This window comes from Thamnophis elegans, chromosome 3 (assembly GCF_009769535.1).
Source record: "Thamnophis elegans isolate rThaEle1 chromosome 3, rThaEle1.pri, whole genome shotgun sequence".
Classification (NCBI taxonomy): domain Eukaryota; kingdom Metazoa; phylum Chordata; class Lepidosauria; order Squamata; family Colubridae; genus Thamnophis; species Thamnophis elegans.
In genome coordinates this window covers 92848962-92873297 of record NC_045543.1, presented here as the reverse complement: position 1 = coordinate 92873297, position 24336 = coordinate 92848962, and the positions used below count along the sequence as shown (strand labels likewise).

The 24336-nt window shown below is 36.9% G+C and overlaps 1 protein-coding gene across 4 annotated transcripts in view; it reads left to right on the top strand.

Annotated features, from left to right (window-relative positions):
- Nucleotides 1-24336, top strand: part of CSNK1G3 (casein kinase 1 gamma 3) — a 78112-nt gene that overhangs the window by 36281 nt on the left and 17495 nt on the right. For all 4 annotated transcript variants that reach the window (XM_032212934.1, XM_032212933.1, XM_032212932.1 and 1 more), the window contains 8 exons: nucleotides 2469-2509; nucleotides 12625-12694; nucleotides 14183-14331; nucleotides 14948-15182; nucleotides 16870-16955; nucleotides 17054-17138; nucleotides 21078-21226; nucleotides 22314-22409. In XM_032212934.1, the coding sequence (XP_032068825.1) occupies nucleotides 2469-2509; nucleotides 12625-12694; nucleotides 14183-14331; nucleotides 14948-15182; nucleotides 16870-16955; nucleotides 17054-17138; nucleotides 21078-21226; nucleotides 22314-22409 (911 nt within the window). The remainder of the gene's footprint in view (nucleotides 1-2468; nucleotides 2510-12624; nucleotides 12695-14182; nucleotides 14332-14947; nucleotides 15183-16869; nucleotides 16956-17053; nucleotides 17139-21077; nucleotides 21227-22313; nucleotides 22410-24336) is intronic.

The window sequence follows — 24336 nt, the reverse complement described above, 5'->3', positions numbered from 1 at the left end:
GAAGTGTTGTGGGAGTTGTGTTAGATAACACAAACCAGCATACAGAGACACTGCAGTTTAAATAGGCTTTTACTTTCATGGAAATAGAGGTGTCAGAGTCCATCAAACAGTCCAAGTCATACACAGATAAGATAGTCAGTCATCAACGTCTTTCAGTTAAGGGATAATCATTAAAACAGTCTGATACTCAAAGTTTGCTAGCAGTTGCAAAACTTACAATAGCTCATGGCACTTTCTAACAGCCAGTTTCCAAAATACTCACATCAGATCAGCCCAGCATCTAACAAACAGAGAGCTAACAGTCATTCTGGCTCCCTCTTATGGCCGATTGAGGAAAACAGCAACCAATCACATTTTATAATATGATTTAAAGAAACAGGTACAGCATTGTTACATGACTTATATATTGCCAACCCAACCGTTAGATTATATTCCTAATAGGGCCCACTCCGCTACCTCGTTTGCCCTTAGTTAAGAGGTTCCTCAAGGGGGTGACCCACCTTCGTCCAGTCGACAGGTTTCCTACGTGGCACATTCCCATGGTGCTGTGGGCCCTTATGGCCGAGCCTTTTGAACCACTCTGGACGGTTAGCTGGCAGATCTTCACTTGTAAGGTTGTGTTCCTGGTGACTATCACCTTGGCTAGGTGCGTCTTGGAGCTGCGGGCTCTCTCCTCCAGGGAGGATCTATGCACGTTTCACAATAACAGGGTAGTGCTACGCGTGGCCCCGGCTTTCCTGCCAGAGGTAAACACAGACTTTCACTGGGCGCAGGATGTGGTTCTTTCGGACTTCTGCCCAGACCTGACCAGGGAGCGGGAACACAGTTGGCACCATTTAGATGTAAGAAGTGCCTTACGGATTTACCTAAGGCGGACAGCAGAGTTTCGTAGGTCTGAGCTTTGTTTGTGTCATTCCAACCCTTGTCACTAGGGAAGAGGGTCTCCCCATCCACCATTAGCTGGTGGATCCGTCTGGCCATTGCCCTTGCCTACGAGGTGCAGAACTTGCTGGTTACGGCCGGTATCACGGCCCACTCCACTAGGGCCTCCCAGGCCCCTATAGAAGACATCTGCAGGGCCGCGATGTGGGCATCCCCATCGCCCTTCATCCGGCACTACAGGCTGGATGCCTTCGCATCTTCTGACGTGGCGTTCAGCCGCATGGTCCTGCAACAGGTCCTGTCGGATCAGTGACGGCCCACCCTTGGGACAAAACTTGGTTATGTCCCATCTCTGGACCATCCTGCAAACCCACTCTGGAAAATGACAGTTGGTCTTACCTGAACTGTTATTTTAAGAGGTGTTTGCAGCATGGGCCAGTTCCCACTCTAAGTTAGATAGACAGTATTGGGGGTGGAGGTGTCTCCTTTGTGACTTGTTTTCAGGATCTTGGGAGCGCATACTGCATTGAAACTGGAGTCAGAGGAGAGGAGCCCAGAGGTGTGGCTTCAGCTTCAACCCAGTCTCGAGGCCAATTGGCTGTGATAATACCACCTCTGGCCCATCCTGCAAACACCCCTTAAAATAGCAGTTCAGGTAAGACCAACTGTCATTTTTCAGCATGGTAATGATCGCAAGTACACTGCTACTACAGTTAAATCATATTTAGCAAGGAAAACAGCTTGCTAAATATTATACGGACAATATGGGATCACCTGAACAGAGAAACAAATAAAAGAAAACCTGAATCTAAAGGAGAACCCTGGGAAATGCTGAAAGAAGCCAGGTATAATATACTAGAAGATTACCTCAGAAAACCTCAGGATAATCTCCCAAAAGAGTTCAAGATGTGCTTAGAGCCAAGGGAGGTCACACTAAATATTGACTTTTTGCCCGAAGTAACCATTTTGTTCTGAAAACTGTTGTTTGTTTAAATTTTGTGTACATATTTCCTGTATTTTCCATTTGAATCTTAATACTGAAAAATTCATTAAAACAAAGTGGGTGGTGACCTAGGACTTTTGTGCAATACTGTACATTTTGATAATATATCTGCTGTGGCTTGTTTTTCCATTGACATAATGGGAGAATTCTTCACCTATGCCCCCCTTTCACTCATTCCTACAAATCCTAATATCCGTATTTTCAAGCTTCCAAATAATTCTGAAACAAGGAGAAGAGATTGGGTCTTTTGTGCATTATGGAAGAAAAATGAGAATTAAAAACAATGTTTTAAAGTATGTATTGCTGTTTTTTAACTATAAGGCAACATTTGAATGTATTAAATTGTTAGCTACTATGAGCACAGGTAAAAATATTAAAATAATGTTGAGACATTGAAATAATAACATAAAGCAGAAGACTGAGTTATATTAGTGTTTTTGATTTGTAAACTAATGCATGTCAGTTTTGCTTAAGCTATTAAATGTGTTTATGTTTTTTGCTATACTTTCAATGAAGATAATTTGAATTTACTTATATAGAGAGAGTTATAAATTCTAACATTCCTGTTTTTCATTTTTTTAAGGAAAAAATTTGTATACTAATGAATATGTGGCAATTAAACTGGTAAGTTAACATTAGTTATTATTTGAGACAAAAATGCACAAGATTGTAATCTCTTGTCAAGAAGTTTAAAAAATCATTGAGCTTTTTCAAATAATTTCAGTGGAATACAGGCTTTCTTCTTTTATGTGGATATCCCTCCCCTATCACTCTTTTAGATTTTAAATTCCAAGACTGTAAGATATAAATCATCTCAAATTATATACTTTAACATGAAAGTCATAATAAAGAAGCTCTGTGCTGATGTTGTACCATGTTACATAATAAGAGGTTTCCTCATGAAATAATTTTGAAAGCAATAAAATTTCATTTTTCACATCTGAATAACTTATTTCTTAGGATTGGAAGAAAAGTATTTGTATGATTTTAAAAAGTGAGACTTTTCTTGTGAAGTACATTTTCCTTTATGCTTTCATAGATCAATTTACTTTTCATTTCTATAAAGTTAAAAAAGACAACCCAGGAGCATTATTGTCTTTTCCAATCTCTTGCAGGATTGATAATTAATAATTAAATGTTAAACAATACGGCAGTTGACATTTTAATGTAGGAAATACAGAATGTAGGAAATACACACATTTATAATTTAATGCAAAAGTTGCAAACATTTCCAAAATTGCAGTGTAGCCTAAACTCTTACCTCTGACTGTATAAAGAAAAAAAATTATATTAGGGGGTGAAATGTTTGAATGTGCATGCTTATATTTAGAACTGCACAAGATATTTCCAGCCCCCAAACACCCAATAGGTGGGTGCTCTGACTATGATAGAAATATTCAGAACTCAAAAAAGGTGTTTGAACTCAAACACAAAACACTTCTGGAGTGGTCAGTGTATCTTGCTTGAAAATCAAAGGCTCTGCTCTGAACTTCAAATGAACCTTTTGAACTAGAAGCATGAATGTTTTGCACACCTTTGGCTTACATTCACATTCATCTGTCAGTTTATACTGTACAATGACAGTGATGTATTGTATATGGCAGTGATAGTGAACCTTCTTCTGCTTGGATGCCAAAAGGCACCCTTAATGCAATGCCCTCCCCCGCGCATGTGCACACAACACTCCTGCCCCTCCCCACATGCATGCAAGCCTCACTGAAGCCTCTGGATTTCCGGTAGGCCCGTTGGGCCATTTTTTGCCCTCCCCAGGCTCCAGAGCCTGTGGATGACAAAAAATGGGCCCAACAGGCCTACCGGAAGTTCAGAAACTTCCTCCGGAAGGCTGAAAATCAGCTAGCCAGCATGCGCATGCGCGCTAGTACTGACACAGGGCAACGCCTCGTGTGCCCTCAAGCATGGCTCCGCGTGCCATAGGTTCGCCATCACGGGTGTGTGGGATAATATAGAAAAGTTTTTAAAGATTTGGAGATAGGATTGAGATTATTGCTTATTATTGGAAGCAACCAATAGTTTACTCTCTGATGAAATTAAAAGATGCATGTACTATATAATAGTTTTGATGGTTTTTCCAGCAACCAATAGTTCATTACGCAGATGTTATATGACTCCCTATTTAAAGTATCAGTATTGCAATTTTACACTGTTGAAATTTAATTTTTAAGTATCACATCTCATATACAGTATGTGTGAAAAGCCTATACTCACAAAGACACACATACATGCACACTTATTGTTTTCTTTTCTTGACAGTTTTTTGTTTTCTCTTTATTCATTTTTTTAAAATAAGAAGGCAAATTTTAAAAATACCCTAAATGATGGTTGGATAGAATAGTACCTGATTTCCATTATATGAACACATGTACATACACAGACAACTTGTGTGCATGTATGTGTGTGAGTGTGTATTATGTAGAGCATAGTCATTTCAAGTTCACCGAGACAGTTGGGTCAGCACTCAGCTGTTGGCAGCTTCCCAACTTTCCAGCATTTCTCCAATGAATTTCTAGCAATTAAATGTACCATTAGTACAGTTTATGTTACATTTATGTTGACTCTTTACATGAAATTGTAACTGATAATGTCAACCACAGTATCCTTATGAACTGGTTGTGGGGGTTAGGGAGTGGGAGGCACTGTGATTTAGTGGTTCACTGTTTCCTTAGTGGTCAGTTCTAATTGTGTTGACAGAGAGAAAGAGATCGATCATGTCCGTAGCTCCTCACATGCAGGGTGCCTCAGGACTCGATGCTCTCTCCTCTCATATTCAATATCTATATGAAGCCACTGGGTTAGGTCATCCAGAAGTTGAGGTTATGACAAAACCACAATGCTGATGATACCCAGTTCTATATCTCTATCCCAAGTGGCACTGTACAATGTATTGACCCAGTGTTTAGTTTAGTTTTAGTTTAGTTTTATTGAACTTGTATGCCGCCCTATTCCCCGAGGGGACTCAGGGCGGCTAACAAACTAAATAGGGGAAAGGGGAAATACAAAAAACGAAAAGACGGACAAATACAAACAGATTAAAAACTCAACAACAGTGTCTGGAAGCTGTAAGGGTCTGTTGTGGGATAGAATAGACTTCAGCCACAAGACTTGAGTGTGGACTCCCTGGGTTGGGGATGTTACTGTTCTTGATATTGGAGGCAACTATCCTTCCTCATTCAAGATAGGTGCATAACTTGGAGGTCTTTCTGAGTTACAGCTACTGTTTAGTTTATCTTTGCACCGGTCCAACTTGTACTCCAGCTGTGTTCTTTCCTGACACTCATGTCCTGATCACTTAGATTATTGCAATGAATTACATGGGGCTGCCCTTGAAGACCACCCAGAAGCTACAGCTGGTTGAAAATGCAACAGCATGAGTAGTAATGGACACCTTTTGGGGTGCCCATATATAATCACTGCTATGCGAGCTGCATTGGCTGCCAATTGGCTTCTCAGTGCACTTCAGAGTGCTGTTTTTTAATTTATAAAGCCCTGTATGGCATAGGGCCTGGATATCAGAGAAATTACTTGTCTCCAATTGTTTCTGCCCATCCAATACATTTCAGCAATGTGGCTTTGCTTCAGGTCATGTCCATCAAACATTGCTATCTTGTTGAACCTTGGAAATGGTGCCTTCTCTGGTGCGTCTTGTACCATCTGAAATAGCTTCCCCTCAAATATAAGGGTAGTGCTCTCTCTCAGAGTTCTAGAAAGCTTTGAAAACTTGTATTTGGTCCCATGCCTGAGATTGATGTCTATTATTTATTTAATTGATCCTGTTTTGTTTTGTTCATTTTGTTGTTTATTGTTGTTTTAGTCTGGGCTGACTAATTTAATGTTTTAGTTGCTTTATGTTTTTTTTCTAGTTATGCATGCCCCCCACAATCTACTGGAGCTGGATGGCCAATATATTTAATTAAAAATAGATGGATGGGTGGGTGGGTGGATGGATGGATGGATGGATGGATGGATTGATGAACAAAACAAAGACAACATGTAATAAAGATAAATTCTTCAGATTGATTGATCAGAACTGCCATACTTAGAGATCTGGGTTATAATCTACCTTCAGATAATCTTGGCTATTTTTTTCCACTTGCCTCAATTTCTCTCTCTCATGAGATCTTTATATTGTCACTGTTGCTGAGGAGTTTAATATAATTCTTTTGATCTTGGTTTGCATTTTATTTTAAAGTATTCTATCTTTGTTAGGTGCTTTGATTCCTTTTTTATTCAATGCCATCTATTATATTTTGACCCTATAAAAGTTTATACCCATTTTTCCCTTGTATTTTGGCTTTGGTCTGCTTTCTCTGTTCCTCTTTGGCTATTTTCATTTTAATTTAGAAGTCCTGTATGCTTTTATATGTGAGTGTGTGTATTAATCTCTTGTGGTTGGTAGTCCACTGGCCTTACAGCTAAGGTACACGGACTTTGTGAATATGCTCACATGCTATTGTGATAAAGATTCATATCTTGAGCATATCTTGAATTGTTTTGGAGCCAATTTTGATATATGATGACTTTCAGTCATTTTAGTAATTTTAAACTTCTTTGTTTGGATTTTACAAATATACATCTTGGGTTATATACTGTCCAATTGAAGGTAATTTTTGTATTTTTTCTATCTGTTTTTTATTATTTATTAATCCTGCTGCAACTTGCATGGCTGGAATATATCCATTTTTCTGTGTTTCCTTTTATAATATATTGGCAGTCAGCTATGCTATCTACTTAGTTGGAAAGTGAAATCTTCTTGTGTTGTTTTGGATTAAAACAGTTTGTCAAAAAGAGGAATATCTTTTCCTGTTCAAGCTTAAGTATAACTTCCAGAAGTTTCTAAGATGTTGGAATGTTAGCCAGCCTCTGTATTTGTTATACTAAAGATTTCAAATAGCCTTATGCCTCCATTATTGCTATAAACCTTAGAAGCCCAAATTACTTTCCAGTCAATAAAGACATTATTTGAACTTCTTTATGCTATTTAAGCTGTAATTAGTTTACTTTCTTGTTATTATTGAATAAAGGTGGAATTTATGGCTGATTTGCTGAATACAGTGCTTCTTTTAATGAAATGAGAAAAGAGTGGAGATGTGAAGGGATAAAATAAAAATACAATGTTTTTCCTTAACATTTTATTTTTGTTAGGGTTAACTTGAAAGAAAAAGATATATACATTTTTCTAAAATGCTATGCTTTAAATGATAATTATCCTACAATATTTCAGACATTTGTTTTCTTGATATTTAATATAAAGCAGGTTTTAAATTAGAAACACCTTCCAATAAGGTAGAAAAAAATCAGCCCACTTCCACCCAACCACAAGTCGAATAAATAGGTCTTTAAACCCCCTTTAAAGGCTTATCAAATATTCACAAAAATGAAAGGAACAAGCCAATTCCAACATCATGGGGTCAGATGCCTGCAATCTGGAAGCTATATCTGTAGAGAATTGACCGAACAAAAGTCAAAACCTTGAGACTCCAGTGAAGGACACTAGAATAATTTGGGAATCAGTAGACTGGGGGAAAACATAATAAAGAACGAAAGGAACCATCAAGCTGAAACATACCAATCTCCCTATACAGTGAGATGATAAAAGGATATTGAAGATGAAATGTTAATAAGACATTCCAATATAGCTGACTATGTGCATTTATCAAAGACTTCAAAAGACTAATAGATCTGAATATCATCAGCATTGGGTGAGAATTAATTTCTCACACTGATAAGCATAGCAGTAATTACCAAATGAAAGTAATCATTGGACAATCATGAGTAAGACACAAAGAATATTAAGGGTAAACAAAATAGATTTCAGGACTAATTCTCAAGGGTGCCACACAGCATGCATTTCTTAAAGTACAGTATAACTTTACATTTGTTGTGGTAAAAGATAAATTCAGTTAATAAATAATTCATCCCCATATATTAGGTTTTTTTTAGGTTTTATTAGGATTTGTATGCCACCAACTCTCTAGGGACTCAGGGCGGCTTACAGAAAAAAGAGAGGGGACATATAAAAATTAAAAGAACAAACATTCAAATTCCACAACATACATGCAGCTTGGAGTGGGGCTGGATAATTCAACAGCCCCAGGCCTGCCAGAACAGCCAGGTCTTAATCACTTTGCGGAAGGCTGGAAGAGTAGTAAGGGTCCGGATCTCCACGGGGAGATCATTCCATAGGGCCGGAGCAGCTACAGAGAAGGCCCTCCCCGGGGAGTCGCCAGCCAACATTGACCGGCAGATGGAATCCGGAGGAGGCCTAATCTGTGAGATCTTATTGGTCTCTGGGAGGTAAATGGCAGGAGGCAGTCTCTCAGGTAGCCAGGTCCTATTATTATATTATTTTAGATAAATCTAGTTATAGTATGCAAAGCAAAACGTACCTATAAGTCAGAGGTCCTACCGGTTTGCACTGGTTTGGTAGAACTGGTTGGTCAAGTCTACCGAACAGGTGAGAGGAGGTTCCACTGGTGGACCCGGAGTAAGTTCCAGAACGCCTGCTCTGGGCCTGTCGCTCGCTCACGCCCGTCCGGAAGCCGCTCCATTGCTTGCTCCCCCTGCCCGTCCGCACTATCCTAGCCCCACCCACCCTTCACTGATTGGCTATCTCACCAATCTCTCCGCCCGTCTCTAAGAACCCTGTCTAAACCCACTTACCTTTTTTCCTGTTTGGCTCTCTATTGCTGCCTGCCAAGTCCGAGGAGGTAAGCTGCAACTAAGCGTGGGGGGGGGGGTGGCTGCCGTGGCCCTACACTGTAAGCGAGTCCGGTGACCTTTTGCGGCCTTGCAAGGATCCTGGGCTCACTTATAGCACATGGCCGCCAGAAAGCGCGGGGGTGAGGACGGCGGTGGGAGCTTACGCGGTATGGCTGGCGTCTTTGACAAGTTCGGGGACCTCGCAAGGCCTTTGCAAGGTCCCAGGACTTGCCTAAGATGCCTGGCCGCCAGAAAGCACAGGCCTTGCAAGGCCTCGGCGTTTTTTGCATCGGAGCGTGCAGCAAGAGAGAAGGAGTAAAGACCTTTTCCAGATTGTTGGTGGTGAACGTGCGGACCCGTACTCACTAAAGCAAGTCCGAGGATGTCCTTTGCGCCAGCCGGAAAAGGTCTTCACTCCCCCACCTCTTGCAGCACGCCCCGATGCGAAAAATGGCGAGATCAGCACACTTTGGGCTGCTGCTGCGATGCCCAAGGAGGCTAAACCAAGCCGCGCGCCCCTCCCGACTGCTTTTGCGGCTTCCTGGAGCACCAAGAATATCCACACTCTCTGCGCTCCTCTGCTCTTCGCGATGGCAATAGACGTCCAGAAGCAGCGGGGGCTGGAAACCCAAGCCCCCATTAGCCCCAAAAGCCCATCCTGGATATCTGTTGCAGTCGTGAGGAGCCAAGGAGAGTGCGGATAAGAGCACGAAGGTTAGGGTTACTGGGCAACGTTTGTGTGTGTGTGTGTGTGGGAGGCTAGAGCAGTTCCGCTCTGAATGGAGGAAGAGGAAAAAAGTTGGGATTCTCCCTGCTGCAGCCTTTAAATGGCAGAGAGAAGCCAAAGTCCGCCACCCCCATTCACAGAGGAGCTATTGCTCCCTTTATGTCCCCCCGGCCCGCTCTCTCCCAGGAGTAAAACCACCTGAAAGGGACAGGCAGGCTGCCACAGCTCCACTGAGAAGACATTTCTGAGAAGAGAAACTTCTCCGGTCTGGCTGCACCCGAGCTGGTGGAGCGCCTGCAACCAACAGCCCATCGCCAGGGAGACAGCTAGTGCAGGTGAGCCGCGTGGTTGCTCTGATCGCACAGGCGCTCCACCAGCTCGGTGCAGCTGGACCCAAGAAGTTTCTCTTCTCAGAAATGTCTTCTCAGTAAAGCTGTGGCAGCCTGCCTGTCCCATTCAGATGCTTCAACCCCCAGGAGGGAGGGGGCCAGGGGGAGCATAAAGGGAGCCGCAGCTCCTCTGTAAATGGAAGGAGAGGAAAAAAGTTGGCATTCTCCCTTCTGCAGCCTTTTAATGTTAGAGAGAAGCCGAACTGCCCCCCTTCACAGAGGAGTTGCTGCTCCCTTTATGTGGATGTGTGATATTTTGCAAGGACTGGGAAATCTCTCATGCAGTCTCTGAACAAGAAAAATGCATTTGCATTTCCACCTGGGAAACAGGTGGGCTAATTATAATCTTAAACTATTTTTGGCTTACTATACAGATAATTTAGTGCGAAGCTGTGTACAACAGTATTAGATTTCTGTGGTTTTATCTTCCTTGGTTGGTTTTGGGGAGAGCTATGGAAAGCTAAAACAAATGCTGTGTAACAAGCGGGAAACATTCCTTTTGATTCATTAGAGAATTAAAACCAAACATTATTTCAAAGGAGAGAAGATTCATATCATGCAACTTTCATCAAAACTGTTTCACATGCCCTTAAATCTTTGGGGCGGGCGAGACAATAGTGAACATCTAGGAAGTAGGGTAGTAGTGGCAAATATATTAGAATAATACTTTGATACAACTATTATAAATTGTTCAGCAATAATTTAACTAAAAGAATTGTGCATACTATTTATAAATTGTTATTTCTTAGCAGGAAGTCCAATATTTTTTTCTTTGGATTTTCTCATTTGGCTGAGTTTTTCAGTACTCCAACACACTATTCTTTTTTATTGGGGATATATTTATGAATTAATTTTTTTAAGCAACAGGCCAGAACCTTTTCATATTAATAAGTAGGAAATCTATTCGACATCAAGCTTATGTTAAAAGTATCATTATATAGAACTCTTTTTAGTAGTCTGGATTATGAAAGAATTACAGGAAAATATTAGATAAGACAGAAATAAGATAAAATAGGGGTGGTGGTGGTGAATCAACTTCTTGTTTCTTGCCCATGTTTTGTTACAAACTACTTTAATTGCTGCCTGGTTTTTTTTAGCAATAATGATTACATTGAATATGATATTAATATGTAAAGCATGTGATATGGTTCCAGGATTAGAGCTAGTCTATATTTGAATGGCCTGAAGGTGTTTTAACATTCAAGGAAGCTAAAGCTGCAATCTCGGAAAGGCAGTTCTTGGCCCCCTAAGTACTTGGAAAATAGATCACCTGTGAACCATATGTAAAACCACCCTGATTGCCATATAGAAGAAAGTATGAAATAGGCTTGTATAAATCATTTTGTGGGATTTCAAAGCATTGGAAAGTTGTAGGAGTACTTTGGAACATCTGCTTCATTGACCAGATCTGGAGGAGTGCTCAGAATCCTGTAAAATAACTTGCCTAGCTTTAGTACAAATGCTAGGACTGCATGGTACTTTGGATTCTGTTCCAAACAAGACTGTAAATATAGTACCCCATCCACAACTCTTTAAAGTAGATATTTCATGAATCCAGGAAAAAGCTGCCGCTGCTTTAAAAAGTATCAAGTAGATGCTGTGGGATTTACATTCCTATATATTCAAAAACAGTGCATAGCCCTAACAAACATTATTATTTAATGAATTTAAGTTGTTGCCACTGCTTTAAACTTAAATTCAGGTGTATGGATGCCTCTTTCTTTTCTGTGTAATTTATACCTCTATCTTGACTGGGAATGCTGACATTATCTTGGCCATTCCCACCCGGTCACATGGCTGATAAGCCACTCCCACAAAGTAGGCCACACCCACAGAGTAGGTTCCAAAATTTTTTGAAACCCACCACTGCTATAAGTGTACTAAAAAAAGTACTTCATACATTTCAACGCGCCCCCCCCCCCCCCCATTGTTTTCTTCTGTTTCAAATTTTCTGGAGATTTTGACTCAGTTTTTTCTCTTTTGCATGCCTCTAAATATTGATCAAGTCTTCTCTGGAAAGTTGTAGAATATATCTTTAATTATTTTGGGTATTGAATTGGAATGTTAATATATCCTGAAGTATACAGAGAATAAAAATTCTGACATTTAAATATTTGATACAGAACAAAATCTGATAAGGTAGACCTGTATGATTACTCTTTTTTTAAAAAAAAAACATAAACTATATAACAGTAGGTACCTTCTAAATGCTGCAGTACTTTCCAGAAAGTAGGTACTATTACAGAGAAAGTCTATCTGAAGTTGTGACAGAAATCACATGAAATCACAGAAAACTCTAAACACATTTACCAATCCGAGCTGGTAATACATGTTTACATAGCCGTAGATGTCACTTTAACCTCCAGTAAGATCAATCTTTGAACATTTCAGACAATATCCTTGTTCTGTAGGAGGTATATGGTGCCAACTCGAATAAGTATATATCACATGCTGGCTGGGAAATTCTGGAAGCTGAAGTCCACACAGTTGATGAGATTAGAAATACTGTGTATGCACTATATATTTTGTACTTATTTAGGCATGCATCTGATTGATATATTCAACCTCTACATGGGGCTGCCCTTGAAGAGTATCTGGAAGCTGCAGTTGGTACAAAATGCAGCAGCGCGCATGATTTTGTGCACATGTATCATCTCCTGTGGGAGCCACATTGGTTGCCTATTTGCTTCTGGGTGCAATTCAAGGTGCTGGTTGTCACCTTTAAAGCCCTTAATGGCTTGGGACCAGGTGATCCGAGGGACTGTCTCTTGCTGGTCACATATAACCAACCTGTCAGAGCCATTACATATCTGCAAATAAATCTATTTTAGCCTGCCCCTTTTAATTATCTGTATTATATTAGTGTAGAGTTTGGCTTTCAAAACAAAACATTCTGATTTTTCCAGGAGCCAATGAAGTCAAGAGCACCACAACTGCACTTGGAATACAGATTCTACAAGCAGCTAGGGTCTGGAGGTAAAGTATAATTTATAGTGGAATATAAATTATTATTGAAACAAACCTGTACACTAGTACTGGTTTATGCCACTGACTGTCAGAAATATGAGAAAGTTTTCTTGACTAGTCCTCTCAGACCCTGTAAATCTGATAAGGCAGTCAGGCTAGCTTTTGTCCTTTCCTTGACAGGCAAGATTTGATCAGTTCTTACTCAGCCTTTTATCCTTAAGTCAACTTGCAGCTAAAAGTTAAATAACTTGGTTAATTAATTATTTCTAATTGTTTTGCTTTAAATATGTTTTAATTATTTCAATAATGTAACATTGTTTTTATCAATATTTTACTATGTAGTAATTGGGAACTTGTCATTTAGATTATGAAAGCTTATTAACTATAATATTTTTGCTTTACTAGACAGTGAAACATTTAATGATATGTATTATTGATACATAGCAAATTACACATTTCACTGCAGTGACATTTAGCATTTGCCTGATAAGTTATTCACAGGTAAAACCAACCATCAAAGTACCTTTGTCTTCATAATTCATCCTTTTCAAACTGCCTTGTAATTGAAAAAGGAGTTAGTGCTTTAATCATATGTGGCTATAGTTTGACACTACATACACACAGTGAATGTTTAATTAAAAAAAAACTAAAATAAGGTTTGATAAGGTATCATCTATTTAAATAAGATGCTCTATTTCTCATGGATAGAGATAGTTAAAAATTTACAAGCATTTTATACACATTTACCATGACTAGCATTATAAAAGTCATCATTGTGGGATAAGATTTTATAACAACAAATTTATAATAAACGAAGATTTCACTGATTTTTAAAATTGACCAGTTTGTTATTTTAGATACTAATGAAAGGTGGAAATATTTTGATTTGGAGATGCTTACAAATTAACATAGTTTGAGATCCTTGAAGCTTTTAAATTAAGTATATGAGGCTTGCCGCAAAAAGCATTAGCTATTTCCTTCATTTTTTTAAAAGCAGTTTCATTAATTTTTTTATCTATAATGAAAAGGGAATTTGATACAATGAAATTTGAGGAGATATAATGATTTTTAGGAGTAATAATAACCTAAGGTTATGCTTTTGTACAGATTTTTTTCTAGATTTATTATTTGATTTGCTTATGAATCATGTTGCCCAAAATCTAAGAGAACCGAAATTATAACAAAAGAATTACTAATGTGAAATTGGTAACTTGTATAGTTAACCCCTTTAACATATTTTTGTACTGAATATTATGTTCTTCCATATATTTAAGCTTTTCACTTGATACTGTTTCTATGGAAATTGTTAAATAACAGACTGAGACTGAACTGTTGTGAAATTTCATGAAGGATGTTGTTGCCTGATGTGTTTTTCATTTAATGGTTACAATAAGCAAGATAAATTTTCATTTGCAAATATAGCTAAGATAAAGAAAAGCCTGTTTAGGAACTGAATGCAACTAAATGTGATGAATACCATTTGTTTTCACTCTTTAGATGGAATACCTCAGGTTTATTATTTTGGCCCTTGTGGCAAATACAATGCCATGGTGCTGGAACTACTGGGACCTAGTTTGGAAGATTTATTTGATTTGTGTGATAGGACTTTTTCCCTAAAAACTGTACTTATGATAGCCATACAACTGGTGAGTATAGCTTCTCTATAAATTATCTTCTGTGCCTTACACTTAAATAATATAAAAATATCAAGAGTGCGCAAAAAGTGTATCATTATTGGGTTCCTGTTGTTTTTTGAGCTTTCTTCTTTTCCTGCTGATGTTTCATTGCCAGTCCAGGTAACATCAGTGAATGGGAGAGTGGAGTTTGCTAACTGTTTATAAGTGGTAGGTTATGTTATCCGCTTTGATTTGGATATTGTTTTTCCTTGATTGATGTTGGTGCTTTATTATTTTAAACTATGGAGACATATTTGACTTTGAGGTTACTTTCATTAAAAAAAAATAAAGTGGGATGTTATCTTTTCCTTTGTAGTTTGTCTTTAACTGGTGCTGTTTCCTTATCTGGGTATTGATTAATAGGTGTGTGATGAAAAAGGATGTGTTTGTCTTTTTCTTTTAGGTTTGGTTGTTTGCTTTATTATTTTTATTATTTATATTATAAAGCAAAATAAATTAGAAAAGTTTTCATTTTTTAATTTCATTCATGAAAAATTTTAGATTTCAACACAGAAACTCCTTTATTTGTTTTATTACTAAAGATATGACTATTTTAATTTCTTTAAACTTTCATTTTGTTTGACAGATTTCACGAATGGAATATGTTCATTCAAAGAAATTAATATACAGAGATGTAAAACCTGAAAACTTCTTAATAGGACGACCAGGGAACAAAACTCAACAAATTATTCATATTATAGATTTTGGTTTGGCAAAAGAGTATATAGATCCAGAAACAAAGAAGCACATACCATATCGAGAACACAAAAGCCTTACAGGAACTGCTAGATATATGAGTATAAATACACATTTAGGAAAAGGTATGTATATATGTACATGAACACAGCAGTTTCACTAGATTTTTGTAAGCAGCTTGTATATTAATAATGTTTTTATAAATTTATAGTCTATTTCGTTGAAACATATGTAGAAGAGTATGGATATAATTCTTTAATGTTATCGTTGCATGGCAAAATACTAATTTTTAATAAAGGTTTTTAATTGTCAAGTTCAGTTATATTCTTATTAATTAAAATTTAGCCCTAAGGTTGTACAGCTCCTCAGTTTTTTGTATAATGCAGCAGCATTTATTAGATTTAAATAGCCATCCACCTCACATATAACTGCTCTGGATGGCAAACACAATTGCAGGTAGTCCTTGATTTATGAACGTAGTGGAGCCTGTCCATTATGGTCATAAGTTGTGACAGTTGTAAATTACCGTATTTTTCAGAGTATAAGACACACCGGAGTATATGACGCACCAAGATTTTGAAGAAGCAGATTAAAAAAAAGTTTTTGCACTCTGCAGACCTCCCAAAAATCACCTGTTTTTTGTGAAAACGGGCCTGTTTTTTTTTTAAAAAAGGCATGAATAGCCTTTAGGAGGCTTGTAGAGTGCTTCTGGAGGCAGGGGAGGGACAAAATTGAGTAAAAAAACTGCCTGTTCTTCATTCATTTCTGCTCTCCCCACTCCTCAGCAGCATTCTGGAGGTCTCCTAAAAGCTATGCACAGCCATTTTGGTGAAGGGAGCGGGATTTCGGGAGGCCAAAAATGCTGTATTTAATGTATAAGACACACCCAGGTTTTCACCCTCTTTTCTCTACTCCGAAAAATACGGTAGGTCATCATGTGACCAATCTGATTGTATGATTTTGTTTGCAGCAGTCGTTACATGAATCATATTGGTCATTAACTAAATTCATAGTTGTTAAGTCAACATCACAGTTTTAAAGTGAACCTGTTGTTTGCTGTGGGATGTTTTTTGCCAAAATTGCTTTCGAGAAAAATGTAAATCGTGGTCATGTAACTGTAGGATGCTGCAAATGACTGTGAATATGGGCTGGTTTCTGAGTACCCAAAATGCGGTCACATGAGATGGTTTTGGCTGTTGGAACCTGGGTTGTAAGTACTTTTTGGGGAGTTTGTTGTAACTTTGAACAATTGTTAAATGACTGGTCATAAATTGAGAACTACCTGTAAAATATCAGTAGAAAATAAAATCTGTTAGAAAATGAGAAAATAGGAAAAATCAATGAACAATAAATTAATTCAACTCAATGGTCCCAAACCTGAAAAATTGCACTTGTGTCGGTTTTTCTATATTTTCATAATGACAATTTATATAGATTTAAAGAAAGTTTTCTTTCTTTACTTTATAGATTTCTGGGAAAACTTGTTAAAATGTTGGAGAAAACATTTTCTGGGGATCTCTGCCTCTGGAAATCTGTAATCAGCAGATGTAGAGGAAAAAAAGAGAAAGCTTAGAATCACAGCATTCTAATTAGTTCAGCTATGAGTCTATAGTGTCAGTTAATGCTTTTACATTTTGTGGGATTTGTCAAGATTTACTTGATGGAGTTGTTAATTCCAAATTTGCTGTTTGTTTATAATGTTCAGACAATATTACATTGCTTTATACAGTTATGCAGTTTATACATATTTTCCTTTGATTTTATACATCAGTTCAAAAATCTAGCCTTCATATTTTCAATTTACATTTTCAGAGCAAAGTAGAAGAGATGATTTGGAAGCTTTAGGTCATATGTTCATGTATTTTTTAAGAGGCAGCCTTCCCTGGCAAGGCTTAAAGGTAGTATGAATTCTTTTGATTTGCCTTGTTTCTTCTGATATTACCAAAGTTTCATAGAATGTTTCTGAAGCAGTTAACTTGATGCTCTTTCAATTTAGGCAGATACACTGAAAGAACGGTATCAGAAAATTGGAGATACTAAGAGAGCAACTCCTATTGAAGTACTATGTGAAAACTTCCCAGGTAAAGAGTTCTGCTATTGAGTAGGCTGTGAGTGGCTATATTGCTTGTTACATAATATATTATAGTGCCAGATAGTGCAATTAATGATGCAATAATTAGACTCAGAGTTGGAAAGGCCATTTAGGCCACCAAATAGCTTCCTGCACAGTTCGAGAATTGAAATTAAATCTGTCTAGACTTCCCTTGAACACTGCAAATGATGAGTAGCACATCCCTTCTCCGATTAATTAACTGCAGTGTGAAGCTGCTCATAAGGTTAGGAAGCTTTGTGTAACATTCAGCCAGAATAGGTTCCTTCCTGTAACAAAGATTCACCATTTCCTGTCTTAAGTCTGTAACAAGAGAGATCAGGTTTTGACCTAGTTTTTGTATGACATACTTAATGGGTATTTTGATGAATGCTGACTATTCTAATATTTCTAGTATTCTGTTATCCTTATTGCCGTTTTCTGAACCTGTTTCACTGTCACTGAATTCTTAAAATTATATGTCTAGAACGGGACATAGTATTTCATATGGTATCATAACAAAGCAGAATAAAGTAGAATAATTACTTGCTATGAATTGTTTTGTTGATGTCGTTTAAATTTAAACTGTAAATGCACACTGCTGGCTATACAGTATTCAGTTTGCAAACATTCAAAGACCTTTTTTTACAAGTGTCTTTACTAAGGCAAGTATCCTCCAGCCTATATATACAGTGCATTCAGAAAGTCTTCAGACCACCTTCATTTGTCATGCTTCAACCTACAGTTGTTGAAATTCATTTTTATCATTAATCTATATTTAGTGCCCCATAATGACAAAGTGAAAACTGAATTTTCACTTTAGAAATATCTGTAAATTTATTAAAAAGAAAAAAAATGAAATGTCACATTGGCCCAAGTATTCAGACCCTTTGCAACAACACATGAAATTCAGCTCTGGTGCCTCCCATTTCTCTTGATAGTTGCTGACATGTTTCTACCCCTTGATTGGAGTTCACCTGTGGTAAATTGATTATTTGGAAAGGCACACACCACTTTATAGAAGGCATATAGATGACAATGCATACTGCAGCAGAGCAAAAGTCATGCGATCAAAGGAATTGCCTGCAGAGCTAATAGACAAGATTATTGCAAGGCACTGATCTGGGGAAGGCTACAATAAAATCTGCTGCACTGAAGGTTCCTAAAAGTACAGTGCCCTCCATAACTCTCAAATGGAAGAAGTTTGGCACAACGGAGACTTCCAAGAGGCGGTTGCCCGGTCAAACTGAGCAATTGAGGGAGAATGGCCTTAGTAAGAAGTGACCAAGAACCTGATGGTCATTCTGACTCGGCTCCAAAGATCCTGTCTATAGTTGGGACAGAGTTCTAGAAGGACCACCATCACTGCAGCCGTCCCAGTTGGAGTTTGCAAAAAAGTACCTGAAGTACTCTCAAGACTTGAGGAACAAGATTCTCTGGTGTGATGAAATCAAGATTGAACTGTTTGGCCTCAGTTCTAAATGATATGTCTGGAGGAAACCAGGCACCTCATCACTTGCCCAATACCATCCTAACAGTGAAGCATGGTGGTGGCAGCATCATGCTGGGGAGAGGAGTGTTTCAGCAGCAGGCACTAGGAGACTGGTCACGGTTGTGGGAAAGGTGAATGGAGCAAAATACAGGAATATCCTCAATGAAAACCTCTTCCACAGTGCTCAGGACCTCAGCCTGGGCCAAAGGTTCACTTTGAAACATGACAATGATCCTAAGCACACAGTCAAGACATCACAGAAGTGGCTTAGATACAGGAGTAGCTTAAAATGTCCAAGAGTGACCCGCCAGAGCCTTGAATTGAACCCTATTGAACATCTCTGGACGGACCTGTAAATGGTTGTCTACCGACAGCCTCCATTCAACCTGACTAAGCTTGAAAGGATTTTCAAGGAAGAATGGCAGAAAATCTCCCAAACCAGATGTGCAAAGCTTGCCGTGTAATATCCCAAAAGACTGAAGGCTGCAATTGCATACTATCTGAATGTACTGTACATGCATTTATTATTTTTCCCTGAATGAAGAATTTTGCACTAATTCTACTGCTTTTAACCTGTTTCTCTAATATTATGCTCTTTAATCAGGGTGTATATCATACCTTCCACCACCCGCATGATTATTTCTTGATTTTTGATAGGCACCATGAAAAAGAAGGAAGTAATGAATTTGTTCATCTGGTTGATTTTTTTTAAAAAAATGTTCAGTTTTCCTTGTTTATGTGTTTGTCAGAACACATAACGTTTGTCATTTGTATTTGGTATCCTGAGTTGTCTCCATCTACAACTCAGTAGAAATATCAGTAATTTAAAAGCATGTGCAACTCATGTTACTTGAACATTTGAATTGGTTATTTGAATCCTTGTATATTTGTTAATATGCCATGAGAAATATAAGAAGTTTTGAAACTATGCTTCCAAATATAAATGATTCTCATCATTACCTATCAAACTTGCATATACACTTAGGCTTGTTATTGAAAGAGGCTTTAGAATAGCTCACCATTTCTGTAAACATTTTCAAATGAAGCGATGAAACTTTCTCAACTTTAATCATCTTCATGAAAAACATCCAAGCAAAAATGATAAAGACTTTGAATATTTCAGAAATGTTCATAGGTTATTTATTAAACATTAAACAATACTTGTTACATTAAAAATGTTCTAAGAATGCCAAAAAGACTTTACTCATTTTACTGTATTTCAAAGTTTATTGCTAACATAGCATTGATAAATGCCATGTTTGCAGGAAGTTATTTCTATAATAATGCATCAAGAACCAACTGAACTATTGAAACTCTTACCAAATAGTAATATTGTGGTACAAAGAAGCATTGATAAAATGGGTAATGTTATTGAAAACAATAAAATTTTCCCTATGGTTGGATAAAGCTGTGGACAGCAAAGTTTTATTAATGGGCTGTATACTATATTTTGAAGATAACTTTATATCCTATAAGAAGATATGCAGCTACAAAAAGTCTTATAGCTATAGCAAATCAATTTTGCTGCATTAAAAGCATACCTTGAAAATGCCAGTATTCCATTAAGTAACATTATTGCTGTGTGTAGTTGATAAGAGTTCTGCGGAAGGAAAATACTGCAGATTTATGGCATTTTTTAAAAAGCAACTCCAAACATTTTCTGTATTTGTATACTTCATAAGAATTGCTTTGCTGACCATTTTATGTCCAGACGTACACAATTCACTAAATATTGTGGTAAGTGAAGTGAATAAGATTAAATTCAATTATGAAAGAATAAATTGTTTCAGCAACTTTGTTAAGATAACAACAGTTTGTTCACTTATTTAACATGGATATTTGGTAGATTTTGATACAGATTTTGATTTTGCTGTTTGATACAGCTGTGGACTTATTCAAGATTAGGTTTGCATTTTATCATAAGGAAAAAAAATGGATTTCTGCAACAGAAATATCGCTGGCTATAAATTTTAGAATAGTGACAACATGCTATGATACAAATGATGTCATCCAAGCTCTCAGTTTCATCTACTGATATCCCTCCCCCCAAAGCAGTATTAATTTCACTGATTGTTACCCATTAATTTTGAAATTGAACTGGCTGCAACATGGTTTTATAATAATATTTAATAAATGATATATTTATTTATTTATAGTGGCTTTTCATCCCCCGCCCCTTCAGTGGAATAAAAGGTTGGAAAAATAGGTTGCATGAGTATTTTTTTTCTATACTCCCTTCTCCCTCCAGATCTTCTAATCACAAATTTGTTAGAAAGACACATACAATTTGAATAAATGTAATTGACAAGATTGGCAGTACGTATATTAAATGGTAATTTATAAAGATATTTTCTCCTACGCGAAGAAGCTGAGGCTTATAGTAATTGATGCTAAGTTTTCTAGCAGTTAGTATTACCAATGTTTTCTTTATTCCTGTAGAAGAAATGGCTACCTACCTTCGTTATGTGAGAAGGCTAGATTTCTTTGAAAAACCAGATTACGACTACTTAAGAAAGCTCTTTGCAGACTTATTTGATCGGAAGGGTTATATGTTTGATTATGAATATGACTGGATTGGTAAACAACTGGTAAGTATGTGATCACCATTTGCAATCTTCCCAGTTACCTTCTGACAAGTAACGTCAATGAGGGAAGCCAGATTCATGTAATAGCCATGTGATTTACTTGGCTATTGCAGTGATTCTCTTAACAACTGTTGCAAAAAGGTTATAAATTGGAAGCAACTCACTTAACAACTGCTTTAACATCCTGTTCCCAATTGTGGTCATATGTCAAGAACCACTTCTATGTCTTTGGTTCTCTGAGTTTAGTTGTTTGCTTGCTGATTATTACCAAACCAGGTAACATCAATGCTGATGAGTGTGGGATTTGCTTCTTGTTTATAAACAGTGGTTTGCCTTGCCAGTGTTGGTAGGTGGTGTGGTTTTCTCCTTGTTAATTCTTTGATTAGGGTATTGTTTTCTGCTTGATAGTTCAACTGGTATTAATCACTACTTATTTGAGTGTTGGCTTTTGGAAGGTGGGGTGACGTGTTTTGATTTTTGTTTCCTTCTTAGCTTTTGTTTCTTTTGAATTGTAACTATAGTTTATTTTTATATGTCTGATTTCTGATTTGTATATTTTTATATGTGTGATGGCTGATTTGTTTCAATGCCAAGCTTCCAGAAATTCCTCAGCATTTTTGGATTTGGCTTGGTCTAGGGTACTCTCAGAAACTGTGGTTGAGTTTTTCCATGTGTTGTGAAATTAATTTTTATTATGTTTTCAGACTGCTTATTAGTGTTCAGGAATGCAATGTGCTATTTTCTGTCTGCCTATCCTACATAATAGCTGTTACAGTACTTAAATACTCAAGTTGTAAATGGCTCCCTTAGGCTTCTGTTTTTCTTCTTGGGTAACTGGATCTTTTGATTTAAGATATTTTAAAGGGATTTAATTGATTTGTCTGTTGTGGTGATGAATTTACTTATTGTAAGTTAATCTTATAATCAGTGAAATTATTTCCCTCTGTCCACATGTGCCAATACTAAAGGTTTGCAAGTCAGGTTATCATGGAAACTAAAAATAATCTTTCACTATTTCTCAAAATAAATATATTAATAGTTACTGTCGTCCCAGTTTTCTTATCATGTACCTCTAATACTTTTTGTGCAGCCTACTCCAGTGGGTTCCATCCATTCAGATCCTGCGATAACTTCCAATAGAGAAGCACATCCACACAGAGATAAGATGCAGCAGTCCAAAAATCAGGTATGCCATCTAGCAATATTGTATGCCAGTTTCATGTTGCATTGTAATAGTAATAGGTTGTGACTAAAATTATATATCATTGTTTCTTTGAAGAAATATTTACTCATATCATTTTTTTGACTCTAGACTTTAAATAATCTTGTGTAATACTTTATTGTACAATATAATGTTAAAAAGTTATTATTGTTAATACAGGCATAATTAAATGGAATTTTAAAGTTTAATAGTGGATTTGAGATTATCCCATTGCTGTCTTCAAAGAGAATTTCTCCCTGTCTTCACAGTGGTTAAACATATTATCATGGGAATTAATTAAAGTTCTGTATAATCAGCATCCTCTTTAGATCAGGATTTGAAGCCCGCTTCAAATTCACATTTTACATATTTTTATTACTGAATTTTGTTTCTTTTGAGAGGTAATATTGAGGCTTCTAAACTAATTTTTTTGGCCTAAGAAAGGGAAAATTCATTCTAAAGAAGTGATCCACAGCTTTCATTTGGTCTTTTTATAATCATTGAAGTTGTTTATTATTATCAATCTTTTTTTTAATTTTAAAAAGTAAAACAATGACCTTTGAGTGTAAAATTAATATTATTATACTTCCTGTAACTAATTCGGCTTTTCTTAGAATTTTTGGAATGAAAAATAACTACATGGAAAATAATTTTTGTGAGCAAGAATGAGTGATAACTTATTATACTGTACTTTATCTTAATTGAGTGATAATATACTATATTCTATTTTATCTTAATTTTTGTCTTTGCGTATACTCAAGTTTTTCCAGCTCTGTTGCATAAAACCTGAGAAAGGAAGTGGGGAAGGAAGTAAGGAAGAGGGGCAGGGAAGAAAGCTAGGATGAAAGGAAGGGTGAGATACATGAAGTAACAGAGGAAGGAAGAAACTGGAAGAAAGGAAACGGAGGGAAGAAAGAAAGATTTCCAGCACTACCCGCCAGCTTCCCACAAGGAAACTCAATAGGGAAGCTGGCAGGAAGTCTGAAGGTGCTTCCGCTCCAACTGCCCCTCCCCACTTGTGATCATCCTCTTTCTCTGTTCCTCACTAAGGAAATATCTCTGAAACAGTATGCCAATGGGGCACAATTTGCTAGTAATAAAATGTATATTAATTTTGCCATCTTGACATGATCTTTAAATGTAAAATAAGTTATAACTTTAAAATATAGTAAGATAGGTTATGGACATATAATATTTTTAGTATTTAAACATTAAATTTGACTATAATTTGATATGTATAAGTTAAGTTTGCATGCCATGAAAATACTGAAGTTTTCATTTTATTATTTTGTGCTCCTCAGTGAAAATTCTTGAGGTGTTTATGAAATGGGAAACGAAACAGTATTTTTAACAGAACAACCTGCCTAAAATATTCTGTTAGAATATTTTAAGTTAGCTATGTTCAGCTATTCTATGTCTTAATGGAACAGAACTAAAAACATTTCAAGTATTGTGGCCATAAATAGCAGTGGACACTCAGAAGTTCCTTGCTCCCTTTGTTTTTCATCCACATGAGGATGTAAGAATAGATAGAATAGTAGTCCATTATTACATCTTTCTCCAAAAAGGTGTGTGGTTCATGTATGTGTGCCTTCTTCAATTAGTATCTGCATCTACAAATATAAATGCTCTCAATTAAATTGACACTTCATAAAGCACAAATTGAGTTGTGATGAAGCTGAAGCCAAGCATTACATAAGAATAACTGTATAGCTATGCTGACTGCAGAAAAGTGTTACTTAATTATACAGCTACTTTGTATTAATGAATATCACTCATTCCCACTATTATTATTTTGACAGACTTTGCCAATAGCAATGCCCACATTTACAGCTCATATGCAAAATAAAGAGTTGTTGTTTTATATACTTATTGCAAACCTATATTTCTGCAGAATAAAATACAACTGATA